Raw genomic sequence first — 19,761 nt, forward strand, 5'->3', positions numbered from 1 at the left:
TCATGAAGTTTCCCTACTGAATAGCGCAATGCCAGTATCCACTTCTCTGCCCCTCCCATAATGAAAGCACCCCTCTACTCCTCCCTACCACTCTCTCCCCAAAACCCTATTTTTCTCTGAAGAAATGAGTAGATGAGAGACCCTAGAGAAATGTCTTGGAGATACCAACATTCTACATCCCCCTGGTGTGAGCCTCACAAACAGCATTTTCCAACATTTTTGTTTGGAATTTGAAGGAAATGGAAAACGGAACAAAATGGTCTCAAAAAGTATTCTATAACTAACATCTTCTAATAAAAGATATTTCAGCTACGAAACAAAAGGGTTTCTTTTTTTTAAGGAGAGACAGCAGAGCACAGGAAGCGGTTCTTCTATAGTAAAAATGATATCCCAAATTTTAAAACATCAATGTAAGAGTTGGAAAAATTTAGAAAGTAGAAATAGATGAAAAATGAGCAAAAACAAAAGGATTCAATATCCAATTAGCAGGAGTTTAGAAACAAAAACAAAGAAAACGAAGAGAAAAATTTTCGAAAAGTTAATACTAGAAAATTTACCAAACAGAAAGGTTGTTTTTCACAGCACAAGGGCCTACTGAGTGCTCACCACAATGACTAGTAAGAAACTCACACAAAGGAACGTGGTTGTAAAGTTTCAGAACACAGCAGATAAGAGAAAAACTAAGAGCTGCAGAAGGGAAAACTTACAGAGGATTTGGCATCACATACACAATAGTATTAGGCTTCCCATCAGCAACACTGGAATTTAGAAGGGAGTAATGCTTTCAAAACGTGGAGATAAATTTATTTCTAACTTAGAATTTTTAACCCAGCCAATTCAGAGAGAAAGCAAGGAGAATAATAGTTTCAAACAAGCATCTAGCCTGGATTGGAACAGGAAGTCAGAGGGTTCTAAGAGAAACTTCTCTGAGGTGTGGGGGAGAGAGCTGTTACAGACTGCCTAATATCTTATTTATGAGGTAAACAGTAAGCTCCGGGCGCGGTGGCTCACTCCTGTAATCCCAGCAATTTGGGAGGCCGAGGCGGGTGGATCACGAGGTCAAGAGATTAAGACCATCCTGGTCAACATGGTGAAACCCCGTCTCTACTAAAAATACAAAAAATTAGCTGGGCATGGTGGCGCGTGCCTGTAATCCCAGCTACTCAGGAGGCTGAGGCAGGAGAATTGCCTGAACCCAGGAGGCGGAGGTTGTGGTGAGCCGAGATCGCGCCATTGCACTGCAGCCTGGGTCACAAGAGTGAAACTCCGTCTCAAAAAACAAAACAAAACAAACAAACAAAACAAAACCAGTATGCAGAGGGTGTTTTCTCCGAAAACAAAGTAACCAAAAAAGTGGGCGGGGTGCCGCCATGGCTCATCTGATTACAAGTGTTGGGATTACGCAACACTTTGAGGCCAGGTTGGAAGGATTGCTTGATCACAAGTTCAAAACCAGCCTGGGCAATGTCGTAAGATCCATCTCCACAAAAAATATAATTAGCTGGGCATGGTAGCTGACATCTGTACCCCCACCTACTGCAATGACCAGGCTGGGAGGATCATTTAGGCCCAGGAGCTCAAGGCTACAGTGAACTGATTTGTGCCACCTCACACCTCACTCTAGCCTGGGCGACAGAGCAAGAGTGTATCAAAAATTAAAAAAGGCCGTATCATCCCCCAGGAATGCTGTTTAGGAATGTAATAGTAGTATACCGTCATAAGAAAAACCCTCAACATGATTTAATCGAGGAAAGGAGAGGGAAGTCAGTGTGATATGATTCTAAATTCTCATCTTGCACAATTTAAAGTTTGGCAGCTCAACTCCAGAAATCCAAGAAAAAGGCATATAATTCTATTCTGAAATATGGAGGAAAGTACCTGATGAAATACCTAAAAAAGTCAAAAGTGACGGCTTTCAGGGAGAACTCACGTGTTACTTAACTTTTTAAATATGCTCTTGCTTAAGTTATCAATTAATTGGCAGCAGATATTGCCAGGTCTGTAAGTTCTCTGAGAACAGGTTGGAGGGAAGAGCTCTAAATTGAAGGAACTGAGGCAATGTGACTTTCATACAGAACCACCAGGACTAGTTTTCAGGAAATTAGGATTCGAATCCAAGGGAACTCTCAACTCCTATGCTCTAGGGCAATTCACTGAACATCAACTTGCTCTTCTTTGCAATGGAGGGGGCGCTCAGAGAGCTTGCCTACATGGGTGATGAGTCTCCTGATAAAAAGGTGAGGTAATGCCGGGCGCGGTGGCTCACGCCTGTAATCCCAGCACTTTGGGAGGCCGAGGCAGGTGGATCACAAGGTTAAGAGATCGAGACCATCCTGGTCAACATGGTGAAACTCCGTCTCTACTAAAAATACAAAAAAAGATTAGCTGGGCATGGTGGCGCATGCCTGTTATCCCAGCTACTCGGGAGGCTGAGGCAGGAGAATTGCCGGAACCCAGGTGGCGGAGGTTGCGGTGAGCCAAGATCGCGCCATTGCACTCCAGCCTGGGTAATAAGAGCTAAACTCCATCTCAAAAAAAAAAAAAAAAAAAAAAAAAAGGTGAGGTAAGTACCAAGAGTTGACAGTTTCATTCTATGAAAAAAAATTGAGCAATAAAAACCTTTCAATGTTCCCTTATCACCTACTTGATGCCTGAGAGGCTGTGCAAGGTAATTATCTCAAGGTTGGGTTGCTTCTTTTCCTCCCCCACAGGGATGCTTGAGTGTATCAGCACTCGATAATTATAGAGCTCTGTATGAGTCTTCTTTATTCCCCCTTTCGACTGCCTCCTATCCCCGTGTATGTGAATTTTCAACATCTCCATGTTTCACTGCTAATAATTGCTTTGCAAATTTAAATTCACGGTTCAGTAAGGAACTGGGAAGAAGTGGAACAAATGGAGTTTAAATGTTTAAAGGGTGAAAACCACAAAAACGAAAAGATACAACATGAACCAAAAGAAGGGAGAGGCTATGAACATTAGGAACATTATGACACTTAAGCCAAAATCTACAGGCTGGAAATCGTTCAAGAGTTTTGCAATGTTCAGGGATGCAGTGGGTTGCTACATCAAAGAACTCTTTCCCAAGAACTAGAACAAAAAGGAACAATTTAATTTTAAGGCCTATGGAAAAAATAAACAGAACAAAGGGAGAAGTGTTGTAGGCAGCCTCAACTGGAACTGGGCTTTGCATTTAATGAGGGCAAGAGGCAGAAAACAGAACCTGGATCAAATCTGATTCAGCTGATTTTTCCTCTCTTTATTCTTTAGGACTAATTCTGCTGGCACACAATAAAAACCTACATGAGTTTTCCTTACATCTTAAATACTATATGCCTTTAATTTTCCCTCCTTTGTAGAATTTTGACATTCCTTTGGTTTTTTGATACTGGACATTACAGAGAGACTACACAAACTTAACGGCAGCTAAACAAGTACTTAACTATTAACCATGCCAGGCTTTTAACTTGTTATCAAATTCAGTCCTTAGAAAACCCTGAGATAAGGTTGGACACAGAAGTTCATGCCTGTAATCCCAGTACTTTTAGAGGCCAAGGCAGGTAAATCTCTTGAGCCTAGGAGCTGGAGACCAGCCTGGGCAACATGGTGAAACCCCATGTCTACTTAAAAATACAAATATTAGCCAGACGCAGTGGTACAAACCTGTAGTTCCAGCTACTCGGGGGGCTGAGGTAAACGGATGGATCACCTAAGCCAGGGTGGATGAGGCTGCAGTGAAGATCACACCACTGCACTCCCATCTGGGTGACACAGCAAGACTGTCTCAAAAAAAGCAAACCAACGCTGAGATTGCCTCCACCGTCACTCAGCCAGTAAGTGGGAGAGTTGAGACTTGACTTCAAAGGTGATTCCTTTTTGCTACTACGTCCTTTCTACTGTGCTAAAGTCAAAATATATCAAGAGCCTACAAGAGAGATTATTAGATGAGGCCAAGATAAACATCTTGAAACAGGAAGCCAGAGTTACCATCTTTGATTTCCTATAATGCTTTTGTCACCTAACAAGATATGGGTATTACAGTGACGGTAGGTAACAGAACTGGTGATCCTGACAAAAATCTCCAAAATAAGGTTCTTTTCCCCTAAACTAAATCTTAGAATCTTTTGAGCTACACTTAAATCATGGAATTGCCCACTATACTTTCACGTTGGTAAGAATGATTGTGCTTATAAACTCTCCTTATTTTCTATAATCCAGATTAATGATTTTTTTATCCTAAGATACCTTAAAAAAAAAAAAACAAAAAACTAAGCACTGCCTTCACATGAGAGTTCAGATAATTATAACTTTCATTATAGTAAAGGTACTGATCATACTGATTACATTAATGAATTAACAAGAGCCTGAAGCCACAGTTTTGACACTTAGGTATTAACATTTTATTTCAAACACTTGTGCTCATCCTTGTTAAAAAGTCTAACAAAAATCTAAGGGGTTCCTTTAAAACATCTACCTACTTGTGATGGAGACACCGACAGGAACCAGCAAACCAGTTTATTTACTGACATCATGTATCTCCCATGGAGACCTATTCAGCTGACCACTCTTCATAGCCCCAATACAATCTCATAGAGCACCCTAGAATTTCACTGATCACTACCTAATGGCACCTAAAAGCACCTATGCTTTTCTTGTCCCACGAGTCCGTGAAAGTCTGCAGATCCTTCTAGCTCTAGAAGCAGTGCTGTTTTTACCAAAATCAGCATTTTGCTTTATGGAAACACAGGCAACATCTGTAGTGAAGAGGGCAGTAAGATTTGACTTCACCAAAAGTCTGACAACTAAAAGCAGTGATTTCATCATTCTGCTTTGCAATGTGGTCTTCAGAAATCAACTACGATAAAAAAGCAGGAATTAACTGTTAAAACTCTAGCAACTCCTAAAAGGCTGGGAGGTGAGTTTAGCAGTTTATTAGGATTTATAAGTCATTTTAAAAACAGTCGATTTAAACCAAGTAGAAATAAGTATGCAAAAAGTCTGCAAAACAAAACATACTTTAAACATATTTAAGTAGACAGATTATCTGAAATTCTCGGTTTTTCAGTCACTTCACTGTTATGCTATGGCAGCCAGGTAATCCTTAACTTCAGTGGGAGTCAGCCTCCTAAATCCAGCTTCATTGCAGATTCCAACTTCTATGTTATCCTCTGTCATTTGCCCTTCAAAGCTTTCCTATTGAGGAGGGAGGAAAAAAGGTCAATTTGCTAAGTGGTTAATTATAAAAGCATTATAAATCCAGTTGTTAACTACTGAGCTAACCTTTAGGGTTAAGATGGCTGTATGAATGGCATCTTCAAGTTCCAGATCTTCATTATATCTGAAGAATCAGAAAAAGTTATAGCATTGTTTATATTCTGTATGACTCTGAATACAACAACAGCAACAACATTAAGTTTTTAAAACTCTAAAAATCTTAAAAATACTAAATTACACATTTACTTTTAGTCACCTCCTTGAGATAGCTGTCCCAGATAAAAAACTGACAATATTTGGTGCTCAATTCCCAACATCATGAAGAGTATGGCCCTAAAATGAGTTTATTTTAGGAAACTTCTTAAGTATAAATATTTTAACATAATCAGGATGTGGTAGCAGTATAATTTTTAAAACACAGAAAAATCAAACCTTTGCTAAAATCTCATCTTTTTCTTACAAGCTAAAACCTAACGTGTCACTTCCTGGCGATACCAGTGTGGACAGTGCAAACAGTGGCTGGGCCAGTTCTTCAGTCATCCCTCGTCAACTTTTGCTTGCCCTTTGCAGACTCCCTGGCCCCTCCCTAGCCACCTTTTCTAGTTTCCTGGCCAAGTCCCAGAGTCAGGATAAGGCCTGGAGGAGCCCAAGGCGATGCAGCAGAGGAGAGAAGGATGAACCTCAGCCCAACAGCCCAATCACTGGGTTCGCTGTGGCCATGGCAATGAGACTGATATTGCTCATCTGTTCTGGCCACCCATGGCCTGTGGCTGACTTGGCCTTCAGTGGCATCATGCCTTACAGGCTTTTTTTTTTTTTTTTATGAGACAGAGTCTTGCTCTGTCTTTCAGGCTGGGGTGTAGTGGCACAATCTTGGTTCTGCAACCTCTGCCTCCTGAGTTCAAGCAACTTTCCTGCTTCAGCCTCCCAAATATCTGGGATTACATGCACATACCACCACGCCCAGCTAATTTCTGCATTTTTAGAAGAGACAGGGTTTCACCTTGTTGGCTAGGCTGATCTTGAACTTCTAACCTCGTGATCTACCCCCGCCTTGGCCTCCTGAAGTTCTGATATTACAGGCATGAGCCACTGCGCCCAGCCAGCCTTACCAGTACTTCTTAATCAGTGCTTGCAAACATGGTAAACCTATGCTATGCCAGGGAGATACAGGCGACTGGATTGGAAGATTTTTGGGTCATAAAGATGTTGTCTGGGGTACAACACTGAATAAGGATGCCACAAAAGCAGCCACTGCAGCTGCAGATTTCATAGCCAAAGTGTGGGATGCTGTCCCAGGAGATGAACTGATAACCCTGGCTCATAAACACAGTGTCAAGACTATGGATTTCATGGATAGTAATTATTTGTTAACCGGTGGACAGGGTAAATGTTACACATATATGATTTGAACAAACCCGAAGCAGAACCTGAGGAAATTAGTGACCACAGCTCTGGTATACAAAAGGCCCTGTGGTACAGTGAGGATAAATGGATTCCTTCTTCTGATGACAACAGTTTGACTTCGGGATCATGCTATTATGACAGAAGTAAAATATTTAAATTTTAATATGCCTCCCAGTAGTATAGAATCTATTCCTGAGAAAGATTTTGGTAATAACTTATGGCTGATCCATTGCTTTTGATAGTGCAATAAATTTGGAACCAATTAAATCCTTTCAAGCTCCTGAAACCAATACTCTCCGTCTCTTCATCCTGAGAAAAAAAATTCCTTGTTGCAGGTGGTGAAGACTTTAAACCTATAAGTATGATGGTAACAGTGGAGAAGAATTAGTATCCTACAAAGGACACTACTGTCCTATTCACTGTGTGAGATTTGGTCCTGATGGAGAACTCTATGCCAGTGTTTCCGAAGATGGAACGATGAGACTGGCAAACTGTGGTAGGAGAAACACATGGCCTTTGGAAATGTGTGCTTCCCGAAGAAGATACTGGTGAGCTGGCGGAGCCTAGGATTGGTTCTCCAGCGACAAGAAGAGGAGCTGGAAGAAACCGCTTCAGAGAATTCAGATTCTACCTGCTCTTCAACTCCTCAAGTTAAGGTCTGAGCATCAAGCATGTGCCACAGATAGTATACAACCTATGGACTAGAATGAACAAGCAGAGGAAAGCATCAGCCTTCCAGAGTTACTCTCTGCTTAAGGCAAAAGCGGCAGTAAATAATGGGGAATATGAATCAGCTCCAGTGCTGGAATAACTAAGTTGGCATTACCTGTAAGTGAAATCTCAAGAGCATCAGATGAAGGGAGGCTGAGTTATCCTCTTGTAGTACAATGGCCTGTTATCTTTTTAATGAATATGTAGTACAAGACAACATCTGACTTCTCTTACTGCAATTACAGTTCTTGCAGCTATTTATGTCATTGCGGAGAAGAAAAATATATTGGCATATTTGTCTGATTTTTCCCTTAAAGCAGAATGTCTTTGTTGTTACTGTTTTTTGCTTTTGTTGTAAAGAAGGAATACACATAAAGTAACTGGTTTAATTTTTACTGTACACTGCTTTTGAACATCTAATTGTTTTTAACTGTCTAAATAAAATGCCTCTAAAACAAAAATAAAACAAACATAAAATGTAATAACAATGTGTCATCTATGGAAGACTCGTTAATATGTAAAAGAGAAAGTGCTTTAAGAGCCTAAGATTTACCATTTAAAACCAGGCCTAAGATTTTTAATAACCTTAGCATTATATGAAAAATGTACTGTGAATGTTTATCTGTTAAACGGAGTTACAAAATTTTTTATTATTATTCAGCCATAAAAAAATCCTGTCATCTGCAGCAACAGGATGGAACCGGAGGTCATTATGTTAAGTAAAATAAGCCAGACACAGAAAGATGAATATTGCATGTTCTCACTCATATGTGGGGGCTAGGGTGGATCTCACTGAGGTAGAGAGTAGCACAGCCATTACTAGAGGCTGGGAAGGGAGGAGGAAGAAGAAATGATGGAAGTCGGTTAAGGGTTATAAAAATACGATCAGATGAAAGGAGTAAGTTCTGGTGTCCAATCGTGCAGCCAGGAAATGATCATTAACAATTTACTGTGTATTTCAGAATAGCTAAAGGATGTGCAATGTTCCCAACACAAAGAAAAGGCACTGTATACAGGTATCAAAATATCACATGTACTGCAAAGACATGCGCAACTGTTACATATCAAGAAATAAAACAGTTTCCTCTTCAAAAGCCTGGAGAGGTTTGAAGGACCATTACAACACTAAGACTAGAATACAGCTGGAAATAAGGGAGAGCAGTTTGTGCTTGGGCACTGACAGCAGATTATTAGAGTGTTTCACTTTTTATCAAGCACATACATCAAATATTTAATATACCTTCAACTCCAGGCATTTGCTTTCACAATTCTTTTTTACTGTCATAATGTAAACTGTTACCATTAAATCATTAAACAATTTTTCTCCCCAAATTTTTTATTCCAGATTCAATGTTCTTTTTTTTCCCCTCCTGAAATGACAGGAAAAGTGAAGTAAAAAGTAAAAAAAAAAAAAAAATTAGGCAACCATAGAATGTAGAAAGAGAACTCCTTAGGAAATGAATATTAATTACCGCTTAGCATACTGAAGGCTAGGAAACTAGGAGGGATAGAAGATTTTTGTTTTTCTGCAACTAGATTCATATACAGAGTAATAAAGCAAATGTCTTTCGTCCCATGAAATTAATTAAAGAGCACCAAAAACCATAAAGTGACTTTTCTAATGAATGTAGTTAGAGTGAGTAAGCCTACCTTTTCTCAAGGAAAGTTTTCCCATTTACATAGTTCTTTCCCATTGCTGTGGCTTTCCAGGCAAAGTATGCTCCCTAATCAGGAAGGAAAGAGTAAAGAGCCACATTTTAAAACACTAATTACATTGCCCTGCCATTTAACTTCTAGCTTTATTAACTGTTCTAACTTTGAAAGTCACAGCATATTATTAGAATGGAAAACATCACAGAGTAGGTTATTTTTTAAGAAGGCTAGAAGAATGGAAATCAAAGAGGCATTTAGAAACTTTTGGAAGTTCTAAAAATTTTTTTTTTTTTTTTTGAGATGGAGCCCTGCTCTTATTCCCCAGGCTGGAGTGCAATGGCGCAATCTCGGCTCACTGCAACCTCCGCCTCCCAGGTTCAAACCATTCTCCTGCCTCAGCCTTCCTAGTAGCTGGGATTACAGGCACCTGCCACCGCGCCCAGCTAATTTTTTGTATTTTCAGTAGAGATGGGGTTTCACTATGTTGGCCCGGCTGGCCTCAAACTCTTGATCTCAGGCAATCCACCCACCTCAGCCTCCCAAAGTGCTGGGATTACAGGCATGAGCCACTGTGCCCTGCTGGTTCTGGAAATTTCTGATATCCTGATTGCAGTGATGGTTTCTTCAGGCATTTACATATATCAGAACTCATCAAACTGATGAGTTGGTGATGATGCAATTCAGTGTACATAAACTGTGCGAAAAAGCCAGTTCAAAGAAACTGAAGTTAAAGAAAATGAGACTCATATTTTAGCTTAATAGACCGAAGGGATTTACAAATCTATCATATAAATCTGAAAAATGGTAATCAACTCTTGATCACTGGCGAATAAAGAGTGTCTCATTAAAAATATCCAAAGCTCCTGATATTTTGTAATATGAGGGTGAAGCACAAGTGGCAGCAATATGTCACATGTCATGGCCTCATCTGTTGAAAAATACACATAATGCGCTTAGACAAAATACCAAAAGAAACATAATCCAATATGTTTTAAATAACAATTGCTTTTTTAGATACAACAAGGGAAAATAGGACAAAAGATGAAATCGGGATTCCAGAAATGGTGGCTTCTGCCGCCTTCAGGAAAGGAAGGTAAGAGGGCTTGTCATTTAGCTTCAGAAGCTCAGAGATGGAATAACGACACTATCAAAGTTCCCTAAATACTTATTTTTCTGATTTAAGTAACAACCAAAATATTTCTCTTTTGCCATCTCAGGTTATAAGAGTAGATCATAAGGTTTGCATTGAGTGAACTATTAAGTCATAAAACATGAAAGATCGTTTCTTAATCCTGAATTTTGTCTGAAGGTTCTCATAGCAAATGCAACAGATGTGGAGTAGTAGTATCCTTTACAAACACCCTCTACTCAGACACCAATCTTCTGCATTAGAGCAGACAACTCACCCAAGGTACCAATTAAACAATCATTTTTGCAAAACACTGGATTCAAGATAGATCAATGTTTTTGCTGGAGGAGTCACTCAAGTCAGCCCCAAGATTCAACTAATGGCAAACAGTACAACACTGTTCTGCAGATCCCCATCTTCAATTGCAGTACTTCCCAAAGTAACAGGTTTAAATACATTTGATAACAACTATTTCAACAAATCACCCAAATGTATGAAGCTAATGAACATGGCAGAAGAGGGCAGAACTCACACAGCTTCCTTATCAGAAGACCAAATTACCAAAATTTTAAACATATACACAAAAATGCACGACTTCATGCTTTCTAAAGCCCAAGTGAAAAAGAATACTGCTAAATTGTAAAGTTGTTATGGTTTCTATTTCTGTCAGATATTCAAAGAGCACTTTGAACAAATTCCTCAAATATATCCAATGATACTTACAGATGGATCTGACTGAAATAAATATGGTCGCCCTTCATTCCAACCACAAATAAGTAAAGAAACTCCAAACGGACGAACACCACTGTAGACGGGAAAATGAAAATTACTTGGCATTTTCATGGTGTTAAAGTCATCCTCGAGAACTTATCGGTACTCTCGAATAAAGCAAATTATCAGGCAAACTGAACTGGACTTGTAAGTATCTGAAAAAGTATTTAACACCTTTCTGAATGAATCAATTCAAAACTAATTCTCTTTACAGTAGTGAGTGAGGAACAGTAGCAAAATAAAAAAAATTTTGGATTGAACAGTGTCACCTAAGACACTGGGGTTAGTGTCCTAACAAAATGACGACTTTCAATTTTCTACTAGGTTTACATATCAACAACTACCTGTATCCCCTCTCATCCACAACCAAACTTAAGAAACTGGAATTAAAAGGAATATGAATGTGTCAAAAAGCTGCTTTCATCATATGCTTACAATCATTTCTGGTTAGAAAGATAAATCTGAAAGTAGCAGCCAGGTGCAGTCTCAACACTTTGGAAGGCCAAGACAGACAGATCACTTGAGGTCAGGATTTTGAAACCAGCCTGGCCAACATGGTGAAACCACCTCTCTACCAAAAAAATACAAAACAAAATTAGCTGGGCATGGTGATGCATGCTTGTGGTGCCAGCTACTTGGGAGGCTGAGGCATGAGAATCACCTGAGCCCAGGGGGCAGAGGTTGCAGTGAGCCGGGATCACCACATTGCACTCCAGCATGAGTGACAGAGTGAGACTCTGACTCAAAGAAAAAAAAAAATTAAAAGTAGCAAGATTGTCTGCCCATAAAGTGTTTTAACCCCTGGCAAAACGACTTTTAATATTTAGAAGCTGCTTTCTGCTATTATATGAGCAACAAGAAAACACTTTTTCCTTAAGTAAATATTCTATTCCTTCAGCGCTGCCTGGTAAAGAAAAATAAATACATAAATAAATAAAATAATAAAATAAAATGCTTCCCCCAACAATTCATGGCACATTTCAAGTAAAAAAAAGCAACTTACCCTGACTGAGTATACTCCTGCATCACAGAAGCTACTCTCTGTACCAGCTGAGCTGTGGGAATGGGTTCTTGGTACACGAGATAGTACTGTTGAGCTAGTTTTCGAGCTCTGTGCACAAGCACTCTAACAAGGAAAACATAAGATTGAATTAGGGAAGATGCTCCACTACCTAGACTCACTCTCCTTTACAGGCGTGTACCTGCCACACAAGTTTAACACGTATCACTTTAGTGGTGGCTATAGGCTCACAGCTATTCTCACTCTAACACTGGATTCCAGTTGATACAGAAAATACAGAGCATCAGAGTACCAGTCAGCTTAAAAGTAACAGATTGAATGTACAAAATGAGAACTTTCTCTTGCTCCACAGCTTCTTCAAGACTGTCAACCTTATGCAAGGGCAGCCACTTGTCTTTTTATATCTCACCCCACCCCCCGACACACATACACACAATTCGGGGTATATTTTTCTTGTTTCAGGTCACTACTTTCTGCAGACTGTTTTAATCTCTCTGCCTGCACTTCAAAGAGAATCTTTCAGAGATTGAGAAACAAGAAACGACTTGTAACTAGTTCAGCTGGGTGAAATAATTACATTCAGCTGGGTGCAGTGGCTCATGCCTGTATTCCCAACACTTTACAAGGCTGAAGCAAGAAGATCACTTGAGGCCAGAAGTTTGAGACCAGCCTGGGCAACGCAGCAAGACCCTGTCTCTTAAAATTTTTTTCAAAAGTAAAATTTGTCAAAAGAGATTAAGAAGATATTACACAACAATCAAATATATTAGCAAGACAAATAGGATTTATCTTTACTTGCTTGTATGCTACTGATCTGAAATATGCACATTACCCCTCTGTGAGACAGTCACGTCCCATCCCTCAGTTTATCCTATCAGTGGCAGCACACTGTAGTATCCATCCTATATAGTGGTGACAAGATTCACTGATCACATTCCAGTGATCTTGTTGCATTTTATGATTCATTAAAGTGAAACTTTGGCTCTACCTATCTTGCTCCACAAAATCATTAGCAATAAAGTAATACTCCTTTTATTGTTTAAATTACAGACACAGAAAGCTATCCATCTCTTTCAACTTGCTGATATCCTGGGTAACAAGATTATTCTCTCTTCCTGTGAAACATAAAGGGGGTGATTATATGAGCATCTGGATCCTGGTCGGCTGCCATACTCAACCACTTGCAGTGGTGGTTGAGAATTCTGTCTCTTTGTGAAGAACGGGGAAGAAAGATAAGGTTCTACTGATGGTGATGCTTTCTCTCATTGCCTCATATTTTTAAAAATACAGTTTACTATAAAATGTATTGCTTCTCTGCATTCCCCATGTAGCATTTTAATTTTAAGTGTGGAAATGTGGCTAAAAGTTGTCTTTTTATTTTCTGAGACAGGGTGTTTCCTCACCCAGGCTGTAGTGTGGTGGCCCTTTGCAGCTCACCACAGCCTCAAACTCCTGGGTTCAAATGATCCTCTGTCTCCCAGTGGACTTTGTAGACAGCCTGATAATGGAGTCTCAAGAAAATTAAAAAATGTCTCTAATTTCAATAAATGGCTGCAATCCAAAAAAAAAAAAATGTATTGCTTTTTATCATTTTTAAACTGCACTGAGGAAAACGAAAACCCTTATGCCCAGTTCCTGGGTAGTAAGAGACGAATACGTCAGAAGGGGAAGTCCACTAAACAGAGAAAAGAGGAGTTATGTGCTCTATCTACCTCCGCTTTCACATGAGTTATTCTCTTTAAGGTAACCCGTACAGGCAAACCAAATTCAGCTCTCAATGAGGCTGCTATTGCTAAATAAAGCTCAAAAAAAAACCAAGAATCGGAAGGGAAAACCACCTTGATTTTTCTCCTGAAAATGCAGATTACAATCAATTCATGAGACGGCGAGAAACACTCTAAGCAGCATAAAGTACCTGTAGTCTGGGCCCATGCCGCTGTACACCAAACCGATGTGCTTGGTAATGGGCTCTACTTTGTGCACACTTCGCTCGTCATACAGAATGGATTTCTGTTTTTTCTCAGTTGCTAATACCACACCATTTGCCGCTTAAAAAAAAAAAGAGAGAGACCTAAATGTTTAATCATTTATATGACTGTTTTAATAGCTTTCTAATTATGGATGCACTAAACTCAAACTTCTTTATTTTCTCTCATTTATAAAACCTTTTCTTCCAGATTCCTATTACCAAATTAGCTAAGGAATGGTAAGTCAGTTTTTCCCTCTCTGGTCATTTACTACCATACACAAAAAAAATCCCTACAGCTAAAGGTATTACATAACCTTTCGTAAAGCACTCTAAGGATACCTGAGAGTTTATTATACATTTTAAAACAATGGATTTCTGCCTACATTTCCCACTATTCTTATAACATGAAATTTACAATAAATGATACAGACTTTTAAGGCAAAACTCTTAAAACATCTTTCCTAAATTATAAAGCTAAAAACTGCCAGCCACTAGTGATATAATCAGTAGGAAAAAAAAAAAAGACTTAGTTTTCTGAATGGGAAAGACTACTGTGGATATCACAACAGATAAAGATATTATTGTTTACTTTGAAAAATAAATTTGAATGACCTTAGGCTTATTACGATTTAAATTACAAAACACTGTAAATTAACAAAAAATTGTTAAAAATTATAGTGCCACAGCTCTGTATAAATTAATTACCAATTAATTCCAAAATAATTAGGATCTACTAACAGGCATTTGAAATGAATGAAGCATTTCATTACCTTTAATTCCCACTGACGGGGCTCCTCCAGCTACAGCAGCCAAAGCATATTCAATCTGGACAAGTTTACCAGATGGGCTTAAAAGAAACACAGGTATTTGTTAAGTTGACATATCATCAAATATTTATTGTAGGAACATTTCTGAGACAGGACAGATATACAGGTCAAATCCTATTAATCCAACCCCAGGGAATAGTTGCCCTTTGACGTCTATCATGAAGTGGCACAGAAACCAAGTTTACAGCTGGGCGCAGTGACTCACACCTGTAATCCCAGCACTTTGGAAGGCCAAGGTAGGTGAATCACCGGAGGTCAGGAGTTCGAGACCAGCCTAACATGGTAAGCCCATCTTTACTAAAAATACAGAAATTAGCCAGGTGTGGTGGTGCATGCCTGTAATCCCAGCTACTTGGGAGGCTGAGGAAGGAGAATTGCTTGAACCTGGGAGGTGGAGGTTGCAGTGAGCCAAGTTCCATGCCATTGCACTCCAGCCTGGGTAACAAGAGCAAAACTTCATCTCAAAAAAAAAAAAAAAGAAACCAAGTTTACAAGGCAATTGGAACATACTACTCCCAAAACACTACTTTCTTTTTGGTTGTTTTCTGTCTGCCACACGGAGCGGTGGCATTACTGATGCCTCTTTTCACCACTTAGGTTCTCTATATCGGTTTTCTCACCTGTAAAATGGGGACACGGTAACTACAACTGGCTTTCCATATCAGTGGATTCCACAGCGCTGACTACAGGACTTGAGTACGCCTTGACTTGGTATTCGTGGGGGTCCTGAAATCACCACCCTCTACAGGACCCCCGGAATCAATTCCCCGAGGATAAGCAGGGACAAACGTACCTATTTCAAAGCATTGTTGTGATGAAGTGAAATCATTCCCATAAAACTGTCTGGCACAAAATCAGTAACAAGCACATACTGAATAGTAATGTTACTAAGAACATGTATGTGTCTGTTAAAAACCAAACAGCAGCATATATTTTATGTAGGAGGGGGGTGGTTTTAAAAAGCTGACATGGCCTAAGACATAAGACCTAGATATCACTCACAATGAAGTATTTTCTATATATATAATATACAACCATTTCTAGAAACCACACGATTGTCAAACTTAACAGATCTGCTTCCATGGGTTTGGTAGCTAAACACTAGCCTCAAACTGGCCTTTTAGAGTTATATTTTATTTCAACCTAGTTACCTAGTTGTTTAATTAGAATCATCATAAACCAACCTAATTTCATAGATAAACAAAAAGTCTGAGTGAAACTAATTTGTTCAAAGTGACACGGCTGGATCCTTATCTTCTGTCTACTATTGAAAAGTTAATTTCAGAAGGCCATGTTTTCTCTTTATATAATTACAGATATTCCTTTTGTCACTCAAAACTCAATTCCATCTCTCCTTGCTCCAAACACAAAGACTACTCTCAGACTTCAAAACCCTCACTGACGAGCTAATCCCTCCGTCTGAAATGCATTTCTCTATTGCACTGTGAATTTCTCTGACAATCCTTCAATCATGTCCTCAGGGAAATTGTCCTGACCCCTCACAGTAAGTTGAATACCTAGTCACTGAAGCCGGTGATGTCCTGTACTTCCTCTTTGCCTAAGATTCATCATATCTGAATTATTATTATTATTATTATTATTATTTTGTAGAAACAGGGTCTCGCCATGTTGCCCAGGCTGGCCTCAAACTCCTGGCCTCAAACAGTCCTCCTGCCTCAGCCTCTTTATTATTTTTATAATATTTGTCTTCCTCAATACGGTTAGCTCTGTTCAGTCAGGATTCCAGCACATAACCTAGTATCAAGAATCCACAATCACGCTCATGATGAGCAAACTGAAAAAAAAAAAAAAATCCACAATCATTTGGCTGACAGAGACACATCTAGACCAATTAGAGAAACAGACATATGGGTGACAGCTCTAAGACTTTTGATATAATTAGTTAATATGAGCAGAATAACATCAACTGACATTTAAATTAAAAAATTAGGCTGAACTTTTTTTCCTTCAATAGTCACTATTTCAATAATCATATCATGACTTTTAGGTCCATCCAGCTTTCAATTACTGTTCAATACCAGTTCATATACCCCTGGGTAACATTTAAAGGCTCATGTAAACTTAATAGTTCCCTTTTCTCTGTTTCCATTACCTGTACGTATCTATCTTTACCACTGCATCTTTCTGCCTGAAAGGTCACAAACCTGTGAGCTGGGTGAGCAATCAACCATTTTATGTTCCATAATGCCACTATCCCATTCCATAGCACCAGCATCCCTACATGGGGTAACTGAAATAGCCTTCTAAGTGGTTTTCCTCCTTCTCAACCTTACTTTCACCCCCAGGCAAAGTCAGCTTTGTACCATGTCACCTCCACTTACAGAGTCTGTAATAACTTCTCTGTTCACTTAAGATAAAATCTCCTTCTCTAGCCTACAAAGCCCCACACATTTACCCTCTCCCACATTACCTCCTTGCTCACTATAGCACATCTGCCTCATTTCAGTTCCTTTAAGAGCTCAAGCTCCTTTCCCGTTTCAGGGCATTTACACATGCTGTTCCCTCTGTCTACAACTCTCCTTATTCCTCAATCTTCAAATAGCTGGCTATTTTTAGTCTTCCAGTCTCAAAAATCACCCCAAGAACAAGCCTTTCATGTTTCCTGACTACTCAATTTCAAGTCTTATTCTTTCCTTCACCCTTTTAAAAATACAATTCCTTAGTAAGAGAATTTATTAGCAGGCACCAATTTGTTTACTCATTTATTGTCAATGCCCCAACCAAACGCAGTCCACAAGAACTGTTTCATCCTGTATGGTCTCTAGTCCCTTCCACCTTTAGTTTAATTCTGATTACAACAGGCTAGAAACAAGTATTTTCTTTCTTTTTTTTTTTTTTGAGATGGAGTTTTGCTCTTGTTACCCAGGCTGGAGTGCAATGGCGCGACCTCGGCTCACCGCAACCTCCACCTCCTGGGATCAGGCAATTCTCCTGCCTCAGCCTCCTGAGTAGCTGGGATTACAGGCACATGCCACCGTGCCCAGCTAATTTTTTTTTTGCATTTTTAGTAGAGACGGGGTTTCACCATGTTGACCAGGATGGTCTCGAACTCTTGACCTCGTGATCCACCTGCCTCGGCCTCCCAGAGTGCTGGGATTACAGTATTTTCTTTTTATCTAAAACAGTTGAATCCACTATGCTAAAAACATAAGTTTCATTTTCAAAAAATTTTTTTTTCGATATGGGTATCACTTTGTGACCCAGGCTGGAGTGCAGGGGCAGAATCACAGCTCACTGCATCCTAAACTCTCGGGCTCAAGTGCTCCTCTAGCTGTCAGTCTCCCAAATAGCTTGGATTACAGGCATATGCCTAGCTAATTTTTTTAATGTTTTCAGAGATAGGGTCTTGCTGTGTTACCCAGGCTAGTCTTGAACTCCTGGGCTAAAGTAATCCTTCTGCCTCAGCCTCCCAAGTAGCTGGGATTACAGATGTGAGTCACCGGGTCTGGCCAAAAGTTTAATAAAGAAATCTGTTATCAAAAAAAAAAAAAAAAAGATTCAGTCCCTCAGAGTATATGGTTGTTTTATGTTTCCGCTCCACTAGAATTACACTTTCTTCGAGATAAAAGACCACATTTGCAGGCTATGCAACATGGCAAGACCCCGTGTCTAAAAAAGGAAAAAAAGGAAAAAAATACTGAGGCAGGATGATCCCTTGAGCCCAAGAGCTGGAGGCTGCCAAGTCTGTCTCTAAAAGAGGGAGCACATTTGTTTTCTGCACAAATATGAACAGTGACTACACAATGCACACACTATTGTCATATATGAGACTTTTATTGCATAATGAATCTCGTTCAAAGGTTACAAAAAAACTTATTACATGCACTCACTGCTTATCGAAAACTGCCAACAAAAAAAGCACTTTTGGAATTTAAGACATTATCTAATGGAAGGTGAATTAGTTTTCGTTATCAGAAAAAAAAACCCAGGTTGAATGTCAACTCAACTACTCATCGATGACCTTAGACAAGTTATTTAATTTGTGCAAGCTGGTTTTGGTTCATCTGTAAGAAGCTGAGATAACACTGATTACAGCAGTGCAAAGAGATGGAATAGGTTAAGGTTAAGTTGCACCTACACACAAAGTACTCAACAAGTTAGATCCCGCCTGCCTTCAGTTGTCAGGAGTACATTTGAAGTAAACTGGGCATTACTGATCCTCAAGAACATGGTTAAATCAGAAAACTTTCCAAGTCAACTTTTAAAAGTCTTCAGTGATGGTTTTCTCACACTGGGAGCCACGGTTCGCTTCAATTGTATTTTGGAAAGTAAACTCATTCTAATCCTCTGTACTACAACAGAAAAGTCTACGATCTCGTTCAACGTAAATATCCCCCTCCCACATTCCCCCACCTCAAAAACAGGCCCAAACGTAAACTGTTGCCTCATTGTTAGGCGTTCACAAAAAAGTGATAGACAAGCGCTTTCGGTTTTTAGTCCTTATGTTTCTAATTGGTACATTGCAGAAACCGAAAGCGGGAGGTTTTAAAAGACACTAGTGCCAAATGGAGGCCAAGACTCCGACTTAACTGTAAAGCTGAGAGTTCTCCAAGAAAAGGGGACCCCACATATTTGACCAAGATTCCGAGTTTCAGAAAGCACCGCATCAGGTCTACTTGGGACAGGAAAAAAATCCTGGGTACCGAATGGGCCACCCAGAGATGATTAATCTAAAACTTTCTTCTTTTCTAGACTCCAAAGTGAAAGCAAATCCTTGGATATGTGCCTCACCGTCCCGCAGCCCCAAATTAACCCCGCAGAACCGCATACCCCAGACCCTCCAGCAGCCTCCGACCATGGAAGCTCCCGGAATCCCGGGCCAGCCCGGCAAGTGACTTTGCAAAGCCGCATTTCCACCTCCTTTCCCTACTGACCCCTCCAGAAGCACCAATCCCGACGTCAGGATGGGAAAAACTAAGTCGACGGAGCTCCTGCAACCTCGGCTACGCTAAGGACCTCGAGGGCCCCTTCCATACCTGAATGTAGTCAGCGAAAAGCTGTACCCGCGTTCCGCCATCTTTACCCGAAGAGCCGAAGA

At 39.8% G+C, this 19,761-nt stretch overlaps 1 protein-coding gene and 1 pseudogene across 1 annotated transcript; one reads left to right on the plus strand and one right to left on the minus strand.

Moving 5' to 3' along the window:
- Positions 1-4,376: 4,376 nt before the first annotated feature.
- Positions 4,377-19,756, minus strand: PSMA2 (proteasome 20S subunit alpha 2). Its single transcript, XM_002751359.6, has 8 exons — positions 19,700-19,756; positions 14,646-14,722; positions 13,822-13,954; positions 11,889-12,011; positions 10,838-10,919; positions 8,983-9,056; positions 5,281-5,338; positions 4,377-5,193 (listed from the first exon to the last, which is right to left on the minus strand). Exons 1-8 carry the CDS (start codon positions 19,738-19,740, stop codon positions 5,077-5,079), a joined length of 705 nt encoding a protein of 234 aa, XP_002751405.1. The 5' UTR covers positions 19,741-19,756; the 3' UTR covers positions 4,377-5,076.
- Positions 5,786-7,417, plus strand: LOC103794694 (serine-threonine kinase receptor-associated protein-like; annotated as a pseudogene).
- Positions 19,757-19,761: the final 5 nt, after the last annotated feature.

The sequence above is a fragment of the Callithrix jacchus genome, chromosome 11, assembly GCF_049354715.1.
Source record: "Callithrix jacchus isolate 240 chromosome 11, calJac240_pri, whole genome shotgun sequence".
Taxonomy (NCBI): Eukaryota; Metazoa; Chordata; class Mammalia; order Primates; family Cebidae; genus Callithrix; species Callithrix jacchus.